This window comes from Marmota flaviventris, chromosome 5 (assembly GCF_047511675.1).
Source record: "Marmota flaviventris isolate mMarFla1 chromosome 5, mMarFla1.hap1, whole genome shotgun sequence".
In the NCBI taxonomy this organism is placed as follows: Eukaryota; Metazoa; Chordata; class Mammalia; order Rodentia; family Sciuridae; genus Marmota; species Marmota flaviventris.
Window position 1 is genome coordinate 35,034,365 of NC_092502.1, and position 17,683 is coordinate 35,052,047.

Consider the following 17,683-nt stretch of genomic DNA (forward strand, 5'->3'; position numbering starts at 1 on the left):
TAAGCATACAATACACTGCTAATAACCATAGTCATTATTTTGTACAATAGAACTCTTGAACTTGTTCTTCCTGCCCATCAGTTTCTTTTTTTTTTTTTTATTTTTTATTGTGGGTTGTTCAAAACATTACAAATTTCTTGACATATCATATTCCACACTTTGATTCAAGTGGGTTATGAACTCCCACCTTCACCCCATACACAGATTGCAGAATCACATCAGTTACACATCTGCCCATCAGTTTCTGAGCACCGTTTTTTTTTTTTTTTTCTTTTCTTTTTATTTACTTTGTACACCAAGATGGTACAGGCTTTTGTACTTCCTCTACCCACCCTTGGAATCAGCCATTTCTCCAAATTTATTTTAGTCGTAAATAGTATTTAAAGCTAGGATCTGAGCCATAGATGAACTTATTACTTATGAGGTGTCATTACTGATAAATTTTTGTAGAGCTAGCAAATTTATACAAAAAGTATGTGCCAATTATATGAAATAATCAATACTTCTAATCTAGTCCCACAATACCTCATCCCAGTTCCCCCATTACAATTCCTTTCCCATCTCCCGCATTGAGTACTCTGGTTCCCATGTGTCATCGATTATATTTTTACTCATTAGCTGAATCTTATATGCAAATAATCTTTGAAAGTGCCTCTTAAAGAAAACTATATACACACACCTGCATAGGCAAATGTACTCCTACCTCTTGTTCCCCCTCCGCGGCTCTGAGCCTTTAGGCTTTGCTCACATTTTAGTCGGTGCATATTTGTTGGCTATAGAGGAAGCCAGAGAGCAAAGGAGTAACCAGCATTCCCAGGAAGCGTCCCAGGCCTGGTCTTGCAACCGGGGGAGAGCCTCACCACAGACCTAAGTCGGTATCCAAGGGATCATAAGGCTGTAACAGGCAGTCCAAGTCGTTCTCTTCTGGGATGCACGTCCCTCTAGCCGGCCAAGAGCAGATGGTTAGTGGATCAGGGTGTTCTCCACCATCGTGGGCCCTGGGCCTGAAATATGCGCAGAGAGCCCCTGAGAAGGTGTCTGTGAAGGTGAAGATATGGGAGCCATCCGACACGTTAAAGAAGGACAGCTTTCCCGCCTCACAGTCCAGGAAGATGCCCACGCGCCGCGGAGGCACGCGCAGAGTGAGCGCTACACGGTGTGGGTCCAGGACGAAGTACTCGCAGCTGTTCCACAGCCCCATCACCCAGTAGCCACCAGCCGGGCTCAGGCGCGCGGGTCCTGAGCGTTGCACAGTTGCCAGACAGGCGCCCAGGAACCAGCGGCTCCTTCGGCCCACGTGCACTTCCCAGTAGTGGCAGCCTGTGGAGAAGCGCTCCCGGCTCAGGACGCATGTTTGCTCAGTGAACCTTTGCGGACAACCATCTGCAAGAATCGGTACCGCTGGGCGAGAAGAAACGCTTTTGGCATCCTTAGAAACCTCCAGGCTGGGGTGCGCTGTGGTTGCATCCAAGGTCACGTCCACTGCTCAAAAGCACAGGGTTAGTGCCAGCTGAGGATGGTTCTTGGACCCTTCTGTTCCCTCCCCCATAGGCAAATCTAGTTTCTCCTGGTAGAACAATAAGTGGAATCATCACCCCATCCCATGCTGGCAACCCCACCCAACTCTTTGCCTGGCTCCCAAAGTGGCATTGCAAATTACTCCTGAATATTGCAGTTTTCCTTCCTTCCTCCCTCCCTCCCTCCCTCCCTTCCTTCTTTCCTTCCTTCCTTTCCTGAACTCTAAGCTTCCTAAATTCTATAATTCGTGCTGTGGAGAGAAGTGACAGCAAATGAGGTAGGTTCATGAGGATGGAGCCAAGTCCTGGTAAAGGGGAAGGAGCTATTGTCTAGTTCTGTTCCCAGCTGGTGCACCAACCTTTGTGACCTTGAGATCATCATGTGAGCTCCAGGCTTTAGTTTTAGAATTCCAGAATTTTAAAACTGAAGGGAACCTCTGAGATATAGTCTAGTCCAGTGATCTGCCCTCCAACATCCACCCTCCAAAACTTACCTATTGGATGTATGGGAACCCAAATATCTTTTATGAGATGATCTGAGAGATTCCTTTAATACTCTGTGTTCTTCTGCCAATAGTTCCAAGAAACAGCCTATAACCCATTAGGAAATGAACCTAGTAAAACCTAGAAAGCTATGCGTGTGGGGGAGCATGTTTGTGCATGCATAGTGCCAGTGTGTCACATTATATGTGTACAAATGTGCCTGTATGTTTCTGTGTTCTGGCTCTGTATTTGGCTCCTGAAAAGACCCTTCCTCTAATCTCAGATCTTTCGTCTTTTCTATTTAATATTCAGCCAAACCAAGTCAGTTTTTCAGCTCACCTGCATATTGTTGTGCTGCTCTCCACTCTGAAACCAAACAGAAGGGAAAGAGCTGAGTTAATAACTGGGGAATCTTGAGGGAGGCTCAAAATGCAGGAGGGGTGCCCATGAATCAAATAACCTCACCCCCACAGCTGGTTTGGCTCCAGACATGTCTGGGTCCACCATGATATTTTCCTTGGAATTTGGGGTTGGGTTGGGGGCTGTGGTTGTACCAAAGCTGTGTGCAGGCTGAAGTTGTGCTGGAAAAAGACCCAGTACAAGCAGTCTGGATGTCTTCAGCGATGGATGAATCTTTAAACTCTGACCTGAAAAGTTCAGCATGGTTCCTGTCCTAAAACATTCTCTAAACACCTGTCTTTCCTCAGTAGACCTTTTTTTTTTCTTTTTTCTTTCTTTTTTTTCTTTTGGTACTGGGGATTTACTACTGAGCTACATCCCAAGACCCTTTATTTTTATTTTTATTTTTTAAATTTTGACACACGGTCTCACTAAGTTGCTTAGAGCCCCGCTAAGTTGCTGAGGCTGACTTTGAACTCACTATCCTCTTGCTTTAGCCTCCTGAATTGCTGGGATTACAAGTGTATACCACTTAGACCTCTTTCTTAATGTGAGCCATACTAAGTAGATTTCTGTTTTGCAACAAAGATTTGACTAAAATCAATAGACAACATTTTCAGTGTTCCAAACATTATATCGGGTTTTGTATAACTACTAGAACTTTAAAAACACAAACCTGTTGGGTAGAATAACTCAAGTCTATAAAATATTGTTCAAAGCAATCCCAAGCAAATAAATTTTTGGATATTTTTAGGAACTTCATAAATTTATCTATAATTTATATTTTTAAAGGCCCATTAACTTTAAACAGGAAGTAGAAAACTGAACTCAAATTCTATGCATGTATGAGTTTGTCAGGATGAACCCAACTACTATAGAGCTCTAATAAATTTTTTTTTAAAAGTTAAAAAGAAAGTAAAAAGGGGAAAGGAGAAATTGTACTTTCAGTTGCTATAATAGCCATAGCAGTAGCCTGGCACAGTGGTACTTGTAATCCCAGCTAGTCAGGAAACTGAGGTAGGAAGAATCAGAAGCTCCAGGCAAGCCTGAGCAATTTAGTGAGATTCTGATAAATTTTTTTAAAAAGGGCTGTGGATGTAGCTCAGTGGTAAAGTGCTTATCTAGCATGTTTAAGGCCCTGGGGCCAAATCCCTAGCATAAAGAAAGCCATAGCAATAAAAAGAATGATGTGATAAGTGGTCCAATATACAGTCCCATCTAGACATGTCAGTGGAATATGCACTAAAGATGATACCTCACATCAGTGGGGAAATTATGGATAGTGTACTAGATGGCATTGGAAAAACTGTATATACAGAAGAATCACTGTATTCTCACCTAACACCCAGAAAATGGTGGATTCTAGGATTAAAAACCTACATATAACACATATTACTATAGTATGGATTTGAAATGTTTCCCAAAAACCATGTGTTAAAGGCTTGGTCCTCAGCTTGGAACTACTGAGAGGTGATGGAACCTTTAAAGGGGGGTGGCTATTTGGAGTTCTTCTGAATAAGACTATAGATGCCACTTATATAACTAAAATGCATATGGCAAAATAGAAACATTCATAATTTTGGATAGGGCAAAGGGGAGGGAGGGGAAGGGAGGGGGCATGGGGGTAGGAAAGATGGTAGAATGAGACAGACATCATTACCCTAGGTACATGTATGAAGACACAAATGGTGTGACTCTATTTTGTGTACAACCAGGGAAATAAAAAATTGTGCTCCATTTGTGTATTATGAACTGTAATACATTCTGCTATCATGTATAACAAATTAGAACAAACAAATAAATAAGAAACATTTGTAAGATTACATATAAAATAAAGACATACTGTTTGAGTAATGGGGGGGGTGGAATTGGGAGGTATGGAGAGAAATAAATACATGGTAACATGCCCACTCTAGACCCACAAGGCAGTCTTTGCAGGTGGGCACCGGGAGTGTAGGTAATGTCATAAGCTACTAGGGTTGGAACCAATGGTTTCCAATATATTAAGGTCCTATAACAATATAAAAATAAATATGAAAGTAAAATTTGAGTATAACTTCTAACAAGTGACATGAGATTATGGAATGAAAATAGAATGAATCATCGTAGGTTAATCAGAGTGAGTGATCAAGATTCTGCAATGTAGATTTATGATGTAAGTCCCTGATTTATGGTGGCTTGACTTATGATTTTTGGACTTTACAATGAAGCAAAAGTCATACACATTTAGTAGAAACCATACTTCAAATTTTTTATTTTGACCTTTTCCCAGGCTAGTGACAATACCTGTTACCATACTCTCCTCAGATGCTGGGTAGCTATAGCCATTACTGGTACTTTACAGAATGCTGTATTGCTAAGCTATGAGTTAGGCAGGTTAGGCATATTAAGTGCATTTTTTTACTTGCAGTATTTTCAACTTATGATGGGTTTAATTGGGATATAAATTGGGGAACACATTGAAAACTGTGGGAGAGAAATGATCTTCACTTACCAGCCTGACCTTCAGTCCTTCTCCAGTCTAAAACAGCAGAGGGAAATGGAATTAGAATATCAGGACACCACAGCTTCCCTGATCACATTAGAGTTTGTACACAACTTTCCCTCTCTCTGCCTTTTTCCTCTTTCTCCTGCCACCCACACAGCCAGCATTATTCCAGTCTAGGCATTATACCTCTGGTTGGGAGATGAGACAATCACCACTTACAAAAATGTGGACAGCAAGGAATAATTTCAATAGGGATCACTTACCAAGCTCTGTTTGAAGCTTCTCTGAAAGCAGAACACAGAAAATATCAATCTTTAGATGAATGGAACCACCTTCCCAAAACATGTCATTGGGAAGAGGTTCCTTAAACTACTGCCAACCTTAACCCCACCCTTGCCTCTGCATTGCCCTATAAAAGGCCACCCATCTGCAGATTCTGATGCCTCATCCTATTTACTTTAATGGCAGCTTAGCACCCACAGGCAGCCTGTCCTTTCAGCTTGTTTGGAAGAGAAGAGGTGCAGAAGTAAGGATTTAGAATAAGATTGGTGCCATCTATCTCTCCCCAAAGGCAGATGAAAAACACTGAACTCCTCCTTCCATTCTAGATGTCCCCTGGCAGCCAGCACTGTTGGTGAAGCAACCTGAACTTACTCAGCTGTGCAGTCAGTTTTCCTGCAGAAGAAAGGAAAGGAGGGAAAATTTTCAAGTTGGGGAATGAGTTCAATAAGACAGATCTATGAATGGTGAGGCTTCATTCTCCACAGAGTTCACAGACTTGCCCCCCTGCATCTAGGATGGGACTCTGGGCCAGAAGCAATTCGGCTCTGGGGAAGTTAAGGGTAAAAACAAACCTCTGTCCCACCTAACCTAACTCAGCCCTGCTCCTAACTCCACCCTCCGCCCTAATCTGGGGTCCTTGCCTTTTGACCCAGCGCCCTCTGTTGGTCAGGGATGTTGGACACAGAGCGCCTCTGGGGCAGCTTACCTTGTTCCTTCTTTGTCTGTTTCTTTAGCTTTTCTGAAGGGAAGAAAGAGAGAAGCCTTAATATGTGCCCTCCTCTGCCTGTTTCCAGGTCCTGTTTCTGCCTGAATAGGATGGTGCCTCTGTAAGCCACCCTGGGTCCCCTTCCTTCCCGTGGGTCCTTGGACGCTGCTACCAGCACTTTCCTCCTAGGCCAAGCCAGCTGTAGGAGGGTGGTTCTCTGGCCTGCCTCATACCTTGAGACTGCTGTTGCTTGTGCAAGTAGTACAATGCCAGCATCGCGAGGAGGGCCAGGAGTAGCGGCAGTGCCACCAGGGTCCCTAAGAAAGCACTCTTCCAAGGGGAAGTTCCGGGAAGAAATACATCTGGAAAACACCCCGCACAGATTGTCTTGATTTAGGCTACTACTGAGAGAGACAATTAGGACCTCGTGGGCTGGAAAATCTTCACAGTGGTCTTCAGTTGACCCGTTACACATTCTGGCCACCCTAGAGTCAAGTTAAAATGGGTGTGATAGGAGCCACCCTGGCATCTCTCGGTAGGTTCAGGTGGAAAGGTGTTGGACTTGAACTTGTCCACCAGAATGAGAAAGTGCTGCACATTGAAGTGAAAAGAGATGCACTGGGCAGGCATGGTGGTGGAGTCCTGTAATCTTGGCTAGGGAGGCTGAGGCAGCAGGTTCTCAAGTTTAAAGCCAGCCTCAGCAATTTAGCCAGGCCCTAAGCAACTTAGTGAGACCCTGTCACAAAATAAAAAATAAAAAGCTGGGGATATGATTTAGTGTTTAAGTACCCCTGGGTTCAATCCCCAGTACAAAAAAAAAAAAGAGATGAGAGCCAGCGAGAGTGATGCACTGGTATGCCTGTCCCTTCTGCTCCTGCTTAGAACTTCTATGACCACAGCTGTGACCTTCCACCACTTCTTACTCTTGCCTTTCATCTGGAGGAATTGAGAATTCAAGGTGTTTTATGCTTATATCTGAAACCTGGTTCTCTGTCAAATTCACAAATAGTCTCTCTGCCTAGTTGCAAACAATTGCCTCTTACATCTGTTGTCATCATACCTTTGGAAGAATTGCTAAAAAAAGTTGGTAACCTGCTGACTGTCAGCTCCCCAGGCTCCCCAGGAAGATCTGCCCCCATGAAGGATGTGGCCAAGAGTCACAGTGACTGTAGATGTCACTTGTATAACTAATAACTTATATAACCATGGCCAGATGATCAAGAGATGATTCAACTTTCATCAAAAAGTCAATGAATGATCCTCAGCACCACATAAAAATAAATAAAAAAGATATTTTTAAAAAGTCAATGAATGAATCAATGATGACATTTTAATGCATATATTGATTACTATTAAGTGTATGCACACAATTGTTTCTAGAAATACTGTAAATTGTAATTAAATATTTTAATGCTGTATTATCTATGATGGCAAAATTATTAACAGGAAAATATACATTATATGCATATACATACTTACATAAATAAAATTTTTAAGAAGATTATAAAATATTTGTAACCTCTTGGGGGAAACTGCTTTCTTGGCATTCAGGATACGAGAAAGACCTATTTTAAACTACTTGCTTTAGTATTACTTAAAAATGTATTATAATCATGTACAATAAAAAAATTTTAAAACACTTAAAAAAAGAGATGAATGCAAAAGTGAAGAGCAATCCTTTAGAAACTCTTATGGCAATTTAATAATTTGTGTCTATTGAATTTATTTAAAAAGGATGCTTTTATCTCACAGGTCTTTTTGAAAACATCTTTATCTTAAAAAAAAACCTGTGATTAAATATAAAACAAAAAATCTATCCCCCACCCTGGTGCTGGGGATTGAACACAGACATGCTAGTGCATTCTCAGCCAGGCCTCAGTACCATTGTGTTCTCAGTATCAATGTGTCCTGTGGGTCAACTGACATAGAGAACATGATGATTAGGAAGAGAAGGATGAGCCAGCACCTACTGACCTGCTATCTGGACCACAAACTCTTTCTTCTGGATCAGCAGAGGGCTCTGGATGGAGCAGGACATGTTGCGATGGGCTTCACCTTGGACAACTACAGATGTTTCCAGATTGAACAGGCCCTTGACATCTTGGGTAATGACTTCAGACTCCAGTGGCAGGCACTGTCCCTGGTGATCTCTCCACTGAACTTTGGGTTTGGGGTACCAGCCATTGGAGGTGCATCTCATCTGAATGCCTCCTTCCTTAAAGCCTTCAATGTAGATATGTGGATCTGAGCCCAGCCCTGGGAGAGGCAGAAGGAGTGAGAATGATCAGTCAGGCACCTTCCCAGTAGCTGTGTGGGACGTTCATGCAACAGTTGCAATCTCCATAAGACACCAGGAGCAGAGACTGTTTTTAATGTTTGTGGGCTTTTGTAGCAATCATCCCATCCTCCATGGATTGCAAATTACAGTCTAGATTGGCAGTGGCATGTGGGGACAGTAATACCTTGAAGGACATTTGGAATGGAGAAAGCCTTAGTTGTGTTATTCAAGGAACAGTCCTTCTAGAATAAAGAATTTTTCTACCCCAAATTCCAATAGGTTGTCCTCTGTCTTGATTCTCTAAAGCGCAAATGCTTGTGTTATATGTGCTATTCTTGTTAGCCCTATTCTTGTAGAAACAGAACCACCATCACACCACCCCACACCACCCTGCGGTCACTCATCTTGTAGTGTTAGCATTGAACCCAGGGCCTTGCACATGCTTGGCAAGTGCTCTACTCCAGAGCTGTATCCCTAGCCTCTTCCTTTGTTTCCTTTTGCAATGTTCCTCCTTCTTCTTTTCCTATACACAAAACCACACATTATCCAACTTTCTTATCATTTTGATTTTTTTCTCTTAATACATCCAAGAAATTCCTCCACACTCATTCATAGAGATCCTCATTTTTTTCTAGCAGCAGAGTGTGTATCATTACATTGTGTGTGAACCATGCTCATCTTCTATGTGTGGACATTTAGGCATTTTCCACTATTTTGCAATTACAAAAATTACTACAAAGATTAGCATAAATGAATGCCTTTTTCATATTGAAAGTGTTGGTGATATATCTTTAGGTTAAACTCCTGGAGGTGGGACTGCAGTGTCTAAGGACAGATGTACAGGAAGTCCTGTTATTTATTGCCAAATTCCTCTGTCCTCAAGCTCCTGGACTTGGAATTCCACTAACAAAACAGCAGAAGCCCTGCCCCCCAAAAGCTCCACCAAGAATGTGTGGTCAAACTTTTGAATTTTTGTCACCTTGTAAGATTAAAAGATTACATCTTTATATAACTTTAATTTACCTTTCTCTCATTTAAAGTAAAAATGATAACCTTTTCATATGTTAAGGATCACTGTTGTGTGTGTGTGTGTGTGTGTGTGTGTGTGTGAGAGAGAGAGAGAGAGAGAGAGAGAGAGACTGTTTGCTTCTCTTGTCCATTTGCAAATGGACCTATCCTTTGTTTAAAAAAAAAAAAAAAAATCACCCCCTCCAACAAATTAGGAATTTTCACTGATAGTGTATTTACTTGAGCAAAGCCGCCCTATCTAAATTGATCATTTTCTCCTCTGTCCCTGCTGGTGCTTGGCCACAGCACGAACCTGCTACCTCCAGCTCCCAGATGGCTTCACCAGAGAAGTTGTTGGAGAGAAAGCTGCATCCATACAGGCCCTCGTCTGATGGAACGACGCTGCGGAGCAGCAAGACGACTTTGCCAGAGCTGATCTCCGTCGTGACGAGTTTGGTCCTGTTTTGGAACTGCGCCATCTGTCTGTCGAAGAGCTCCTGCCGCCCCTTGTACAGGTGCACTACATCCGAGGGCTGGCTCTGGAACCAGTGGATCTCCATGTCTTCAGCGTCCAGGAGTGGTGACAATTGGCACGGGAAATCCACCTCTTCCCCGACAATGGCCAGTATGGATTCCCCAGGGCCTATCACCTTGACCTCCTCTAGGATGACAAGCCAGAGTAATGACCCAAATCAATCTTCAAATATAATTATATCACTTTGCAGTTTAGAAATCTGTAATAGACTATTCAAATGATAAAGATGAGACCCTCTATGAAGAAAATCCACCCGGTTTATTGAACAAGTAACTGATATGGAAAAAAAAAATGAGTGCACAGGCTAAATCACATAAGGAACATGACAACCAGAGACAATGTGTGGTGCTGGACTGTTTATAGGTTTGAACCAACCAGGTATAGATGTTATCTGGGGGAATATGTAAATCTGGCCAGGGAATTAAGTGAAATGCAATGCTAGGCTAAGAAAAAGAAAGTTTCAAAACCAATATGAAAACTATTCTACGATCTTGGGTAGAAAATTAATATTTACATAACTGTTCAGAAAAAAAGATTGAAAAGGAGAGACACCAAATTGTTGTGGTGGTAATTTCTGCATAATAGGACTATTTACTTATTTCCATTTGTCAGCTTTTACAATTAAAAATATACCATGCACATATAGCTCTTCTAAAAACAAAAATATTTAAAATAACCTGTGAGGGCTTCCTGATCCATGGATTTTCATAAAGACTACCCATTTTATTTTCAGAATAAGTCTTACATATGAGTTTATTAAATACATGCATATGGAGATATAGGTGCCATGAGTCATATAGCTTGAATACATGGAAAATTAACTTTTTGAGTAACAGAATATGAAGAATATATGAATACACAATTTTTTTGGTCGCAGAAGACTCTTTATCCTAAGGCTATATTCCCTATGTAGTATTGGACTCAGAATTAACTCTGGGGAAGAGGAACAAATATTTTCTGGTACTTATGAATATTTCTCCATGTAACTATTATTAATAATTTTGAAAATGTCTTTTCCTATTACTGTCATTGACAAACTCTAGAAAGTCTACAGTATAGGAAAACTCATAATTTGACAGAATCTAACAAAGCAAGGCAATTGGTTTTAGGAAAAAAACATTAAAACAATTGATAATGAATAGAAGACCTTTAATATGAGTTCTTTAGTCATTGTATGGCAGAAAATTTCCCCATGAACTGGCTGCTGAAGAATCCTTCTTTAATAGTTCTCTTTTTCTTCTCAGAAATTGTATCCCTCCAACGACAAATGACATTTAATCTATCATACATAAAATTTTTCATAATAAAATAATTTAAATATATACTTTCCTATTCAAAAGAATGTGTCTATTACCACCAAATAATTCCAACTTCAGAAATAAAACATCCACTTTTAAATTGAAATTTGTTTCTATCATATTAACTAGAATTATTAAATATATCTACAAACATAGATAAGCAGATAATGTAATGAATCTAAAATTCTAAAGAACTGTAATGTTGTGGTATTATCAGAAGCTCAGCATATTTATTACTGAACTCATGTTTTGTTGTCTGTCTTAACAGTGTTTCTCTGTTATATGGCATTTATTTTAGGTAGTAACATACATAGGCCAGTAACATACATAGGCCCTAAGTTCATGCTTGGGTCCTCCACATAGACTCTCGCAAATCTATTATAACAGTTTTCCAAAACTTTAGTGTGTACTTACCTTTCAATAAGTAGTTCTTTTTCCTTTTTTCATTATTTCAATATTGACCCTCATCACAGAAGTACAAGGGATAATTGCAATTGCCATAATTCTTCCTCCTTTGTCTTTTTAATGCCTCTTTAAGATACAATTTATTATTTTTTTGTACTGATGTTAAGTATTTCACAAACTTTCTCAGAAGTCGTCAGTGAATATTTATCAAAAGTCTCAACTTTTCCTTTTGTAAGTCTCTCAGGAATTACCATCAAGGAGCATGTGTTTTGTGTGGTTTCCCCCCCCCCCCCCCCGCATTAATAAGCCTTTTTATTGTTGTCTTTTGTTTTTTTTAATCGAAGGTCCCTTACTGGTCCTGCTTCCATGAATGGTCATACCAAGAGAATAGGGAGGGGAACCAGGTGGCCCAGGGAGGGATCATCTCCACAATATTCCATTTATACACAGAATTAAATAGACAAGCACAGAGTCACTATTGTGGTTAGAAGTTGGCAGCATGGGATGGGGAGGAATAGGTAGGAAATAGGGATGTCATTAGAAAAACTACAGCCCCGCCCCCAAACTGGGAGAAGACTTGGCCTGTTTCAACCCAAGAGGAATAGAAAATCAAAAGCAATTTGGGAAGGCCAGAACCTTCAGGGATAGAGGGAAGAAGAAGGTCCAGGGGGAAGATCACCCAAATTTTGCTGTTGAGACTTAATTTATCATGATCTTTCATTTGATCATTCTCTTCCTCCATGGTGTCTTCATGTGGTCACTCTGCTCCCCCAAACTCATATATTTCCTTCTTTCCAAGTTCAGTTAAAACCTCTGTCCAAAGTCCAATCACTCTTGATTCCTTTCCATCCTTCACTTTGCCCATAGACTATGGATACATCTTTCTTTCTGTAATTTGAGATTCTTGTTGCCTCCTGAGTGAATCGCCAGCACCAACCTGGCAGCTTTCTTCTCCAGGGTCTCCTAACTATCTCACCAAACATTCAATGTTTGGTTTTCTTCCCTGCCTCAGTTTACCCTCCATCTTCATTTTCCTGGAGAATGTACACCCTGAGTGGCACTGCACAAACAGTACCTCCTCTCTGTGCCTCTCCTTGCTTCTTGGGGAAAGAGAATTGCTCTTAGTTGTGCTTAGCTGTCACCCCAAAGTCTTTGGACATGGTTTTCTTGCAGTTGTTTATGTCACATACATTCTGCTCCATTGATCATGAGCTGCTTAAGGATCTGACCCTGGTTCCCAGACAAAGATATTAGGAAATTTCATTTGCATAATTAATTTGCACTTTCTTTCTTCTTCTCCTTCACCAGAGATCAAACCCAGGATGCTTAACCACCAAGCCACACCTTGAGCCCTTTTTTAATGTTTTATTATGAGACAGGACCTCACTAAGTTTCTGAAACTGGCTTTGAACTTTTGATTCTCCTGCCTCCTGAGCCACTGGGATTCAAATGTGTACCACTGCACCTGGCTGATTGCTTCTTTTGTGAGATGGTAGAATTGGGAGAAATTTTCCCTGTTCTTCAAAAGCTCGGCAAGTAATGGAGTTAAAAATATTTACTAACTGGTTAAGCATAAACACAGATCAAGAAGAGTTTCCTAGCACCTTCCTGCCTTGTTTTTTGCATGCCCAACTTCAGGGTCCTAGGAAGTGTAAGAGGGGTCCTAGGGGCTGGCAAAATGGTGGAGAGGCATGAAGTGGCTGAATGGTGCCCAGGGGAAGCGGCTCTTTAAAAACTGGGATGGGAATCTCTTTGTATTTTAGCAAGTGGCAATGACTGGTCCTGTTTTATAAGATCTCAGCCCTGGAAGCACTTGGCACAAGGGGTAGGCAGAGCTGAGGTGCTCATGTCCTGGTTGGATGAGCTACAGGGTGAAGCAGGTCAGAAGAATTACCTGAATTTGCCTCCTCATGCTGAAGGAAAAGGAGAAGGTAGGTGAGGAAGAAGAGATTGCTGGGCAGAGGTACTTGCTTCAAAAAATCCACGGATACTGGGAAATCCTCCATTAGCAGTAAGGGCCACCTGGAGAGAGACAAAGGGGTGACACATGACAGCTTGACTTGGCCCATAAGGCCTGTGATCTGTTGTTGCTTCAATTATTATTATTATTATTATTATTATTATTATTATTATTATTATTGTTGTTGTTGTCAAATACAATTCTTGAGTTTCTTACAAATGTGCCAGTACCTGGCTTTTTTTAAACCAGGACCGGATGTGAGATCTGCTTCTATTTTTACCAAGCAACATTGTTAATAGCATCATTGGCCTTGCTCTACCTTACACAGCTTCAAGAGGACAGGCCTGAGCATCCCAGAGGAAGCAGCTCCTGAGCTAATATTGTTCAGAGCCAGGAATAGAGCCATACATTGTGTGGGGGCTCAGCACCACCCTCCTCTGGAGTTAGTGGAGTTCCCCAAACAAAGGGAAATCTCTGAAGAATCTGATTCTTTTATTCTCCTTTCCTCACCACCACAAGCCCGAGCTTGTTTTCACTTCTATTTGTCCTAGAACATCAGGTCCACAAAACAGAGGAAAAAACATAGTTCTACTCTTTTTTTTTTTTCAAAATGAAGTATGCTCCTGGTGGCTGCCTGCCAACTCTAGTAACATTCTGGGAAATGTCTGTCCAGACCTGAGATCTCAGGTGGTGCTTCCAGGGGGTCAACTGGCCACTGTTCCTGTGTTTGTAGAATCTTTGAGGCCTCAGTGATGGAGTCATTCCATCTAGACATCCCTTCTTCCACCTCTGGTCCAGGAGAACCAATCCCAGCTCAGACAAGGGCTGACCCCTTTTACTCTAGTGTCCCCTTGGGCCTATAGTAGCATCTCAGAGTCTGATGGCCGATGAGCATCCTTGAATTCATACAAGCCTCTCCATATTTCTCCTTCATTTAGTTGTAGGATCTTAGGCAGTTTTTGTCACTGGATGAACCTCAATCTTTGCTTGAACAATGGGAGAAACTACTTCCATCTCTTCCAGAGACTGCCTCTCTCTCTTTTCACTCCTCTCTCTCTTTTCACCCTCAGAGGGGGAGAGTCTACAGTGAGTTTCCACTCTCCAGTTCTCCTGAGTTCCCTCCTCTTGCCTTCTGCCTTCATATTCCTCACTATTTGGTTTTCCTTCTGCAGACTTTTGGCATGGTATGTGCTTCCAGCATCCTGCGGCTTTAGTGCCTCAGCCACACTGTCAGCAATACCACAGGCAAGGTGTTGATGGAGGAATTTAAAGGCCACTGGGTCATGCAACAGAAGAGCAGTCAAAGAGTATTATTACTACTATTACTAATAAGTCTAAATTACAGATAAGAACCGAGTAGCTAAGGGACTTGCCCCTGCACACACTGAGCTGGGAAGGACTCAACGCTGACAGGAATACAATGGGAGGAAGAAGCAATGGCCTGAGAAGTGAGTGGGCCAGGTAATGGTGGTCCCAGAGCTCAAACGTGGTAGGAAAAAGCAGGGGGACAAGTCAGCATGGCTTCATTTTTATGCCTCAGATTCCTCGAAGGGAGACATCAGCATCCCCTCTGGAAGGGGCCAGGCTGTTTTAATAGCCAGTAATTATTGGAATAATTTTTTACACAATAATTATCACAAACTGAGGCCTTAGGCGGGGTCAAAGCTCCGGCAGGACAGTCTGATCTCTTGCCTTTTGTAGCAGATGGCAGGAAAGTCTCTGTGACAGGCCTGGAAATGAGGAGTGAAGGAGTAGAGTCCACACTGGCTTTGAATTTCCTCATCCTCTTCTTTATTCTCCTTTCTTCCCTTTTGTGCCTCTATCTTTTCTTTGGGGCTCTAGATACAGATTAGAGCTGCATGGGGACAGAGCCATGAGGAGCATATCAGTGAGCAAGCTAATGCCTTCTAAAAGAAGAGGAGCTCAGACTATGTTTAGAGACCCATTTGTATGAGCCAGATTCTGAGAAATTAGTCATGACATGTATTAGGTGGTAACATCCATCCTCCCATGAGGAGGTGATAGTAATAAGAGCTGGGAGCAGGATGGTCTCTCAGAATGAGCACCTGCTCTAATTACCCTAGACAGGGGGATGCTGCCATTTCCCAACGGGGCAAGAGATTGGGGCAGTGTGCTCCAGAACTGTGGCATTGTTAGAGGATTGCAGTTCTCTGTTGTGATATACCCATGTGCTTCTCATCACTGAGGCTACAGGAGAGGCCGTTGTAAACACATATAAGCACACAAGCACGTGCATGAGCCCACAGTAATAAAAACTGATACTTATTATCTATCAAGCATTCACCTGTACCATGAATATTATTACTACTATTATTAATAAGTCTAAATTACAGATAAGAACTGAGTGGCTAAGGGACTTGCCCCTGCACACACTGGTAGTGAGTAGTGTAGTAAGGTTTCCTTCACCTGAGCTGTCTGGTTCCAGAGCCTTACTCTGTGCTTCTGTCCATACAGATTCCTTGCCAGTTGTGTTGTGTGTCAGGTCACCCTCAGCCACTCCTGCAACCCAAGACCATTATTGCTGTAAGGAACTACCCAAACTTTTACTCAGATCAGCTATCTCACAAATGTTCCAAAGAAGAGACTGGGTCACAAGGTGTCAGCCACAAAACCAAGCAAGTGAAAATCAATGAATACAAATTTAAAAATACCACTGCCAAATAAAACAGCTTAAGCCAGAGCCTCCTTAACAGTGTCAACAGCATCTGCTTAGGCAGGAGGCATAGGTGCCAGTCCTATTATTAAATACTAAAGGACATTACCTTGAAAGATTTTAATTGGAGGAAATGTTTGGCAATTTCCTGAAGGGAAGAGTCAGTGAATTCAGAGGGGTCCAAAACAGTAGTACTCTTCCCCACTTGGCTGCCTGAAGTTTGCCCTTTCTAACCTTACTCTCCAGTTTAAAGACTCTGGTCCTTATTGAAATACACATACTATAAGGCACAGTCAAATGAATTTTAGATTCTGGTTCTGGTGAAGAGGTTTTGATGAGGGGAAGGAATAAGAGGCTGAACATGCTGGAAGAACACAGTGAGAAGAAGGATGGCCAAAAAGGGGGCCTCAGACTGGGCTCTGCCATGTTTGTGGGGTCCATTTCCCCTGTTCTCTTGGGAACCTGTGGGTCATTTCCTTCTGAAGACACAAAGAGTAATAAGATCTCGTGCACACTGAAATACTGCCACCCTCCACCCAGGGGGAGTCCATTTCTCTCCTTCCCCCTTTCTCTTTCTTCTCTCTTTTTCCTTCTCCCTCTTTCCTTTCCCCCAGCCCAGCCCTATGCCTATTCTTTCCTCCTGAATTTCCAATTCCTAAACAAAATCCTGTGATCTCTTGACTTGCAGTCCCTTAGCACTTGAGTCTTTCTTTATATTACTTATGTTTTGCTTTGCTGCTTTTGCAAATTGTTTTACAGGTGTGCATTCTGCCTTCCTCTTATCCCCATGTCCTAAGCCGTGTCTATTCTCCCACCTTCTCCCTCAAGCACCCAGTGGGATGTTTTGCCCTCAGCAGCCACCAGTAATTGCTCACTGGCCTGACTGGTTTGATTTCAATAGACCCACAAAAGGATTTCCACCCTTTTTAAGGGAAATGGATCACCTCAATAAGGGGGCCTCAATGAGGTTTCAAATCCTTTTCTTCTGGGGGAAATGGGATGTATCAAAACCCTGCCTTCTCAGGGGGGCCTGCCTGAATGGGCACCCCTTAGCCACACTTGAAACTCCCATCCTGCCTACAGGCACAGCTAAGAGGATACCCACCATGGTATGCTCTTCCCAGCACCAGAACCTTCCACCATAGTTTTCTGCTCTTCATTTCTGAAAGGTGGAGGTTTAGACAGGTGTTGAAAGTCAACCACATACCTTTCAGGTAGCAGCAAAGCGTCCAAAATGGCTAAGTCCCAGCAATCTCACGTTCCTCTGCAAAGTGAGACAATTGTTGTGAAGTGTCTTAGTCCTTTTTAGATAGAGGCTGGCAGCTGAGTTCAGGGGGACAGCTCATTTGTGACAGAATTATTCACCCACCTCCCACCTTAGGACATGTGCTGTTGGCTCTGCTCTTGGCTATAAAAATCAAGATAGATAGAACAAAACGAGGAAGTCTCTGTCATATCCTGTCTCTGTGAGGAAAATCGCAAATTAAAATTCCCATGGAAAATGTCTCCTGCCCCCAAGGGTCTTAGAAGCAGGGTAAAGGTATCTGAGAACTTTGTAGAACAGACTGCAAGTTGCAGAGGCTCAGAGCAGGGAAAGAATTTTCCAACTGGTTGCATGGGATCTCTAGCAGTTTGAGCTGGGTTTCAGGC

General features: G+C 42.2%; 1 protein-coding gene across 8 annotated transcripts; it reads right to left on the minus strand.

The window, feature by feature from the left end:
• Positions 1 to 254: 254 nt before the first annotated feature.
• Positions 255 to 17,456, minus strand: Btnl9 (butyrophilin like 9). 8 transcript variants are annotated; one of them, XM_071612128.1, is made up of 12 exons: positions 17,241 to 17,455; positions 15,052 to 15,214; positions 13,294 to 13,421; positions 9,475 to 9,822; positions 7,850 to 8,131; positions 6,109 to 6,237; positions 5,876 to 5,908; positions 5,542 to 5,562; positions 5,151 to 5,171; positions 4,894 to 4,920; positions 2,340 to 2,366; positions 255 to 1,482 (listed from the first exon to the last, which is right to left on the minus strand). In XM_071612128.1, exons 3-12 carry the CDS (start codon positions 13,403 to 13,405, stop codon positions 857 to 859), a joined length of 1,626 nt encoding a protein of 541 aa, XP_071468229.1. In that variant the 5' UTR covers positions 13,406 to 13,421; positions 15,052 to 15,214; positions 17,241 to 17,455; the 3' UTR covers positions 255 to 856. The 8 variants fall into 8 exon arrangements, with proteins under 8 accessions (XP_071468229.1, XP_071468228.1, XP_027810835.2 ...); XM_071612127.1 differs by lacking the exon at positions 15,052 to 15,214 and adding an exon at positions 15,787 to 15,879; XM_027955034.2 differs by lacking the exon at positions 15,052 to 15,214 and having other exon boundaries at positions 17,241 to 17,454.
• Between the last annotated feature and the right edge of the window lie 227 nt (positions 17,457 to 17,683).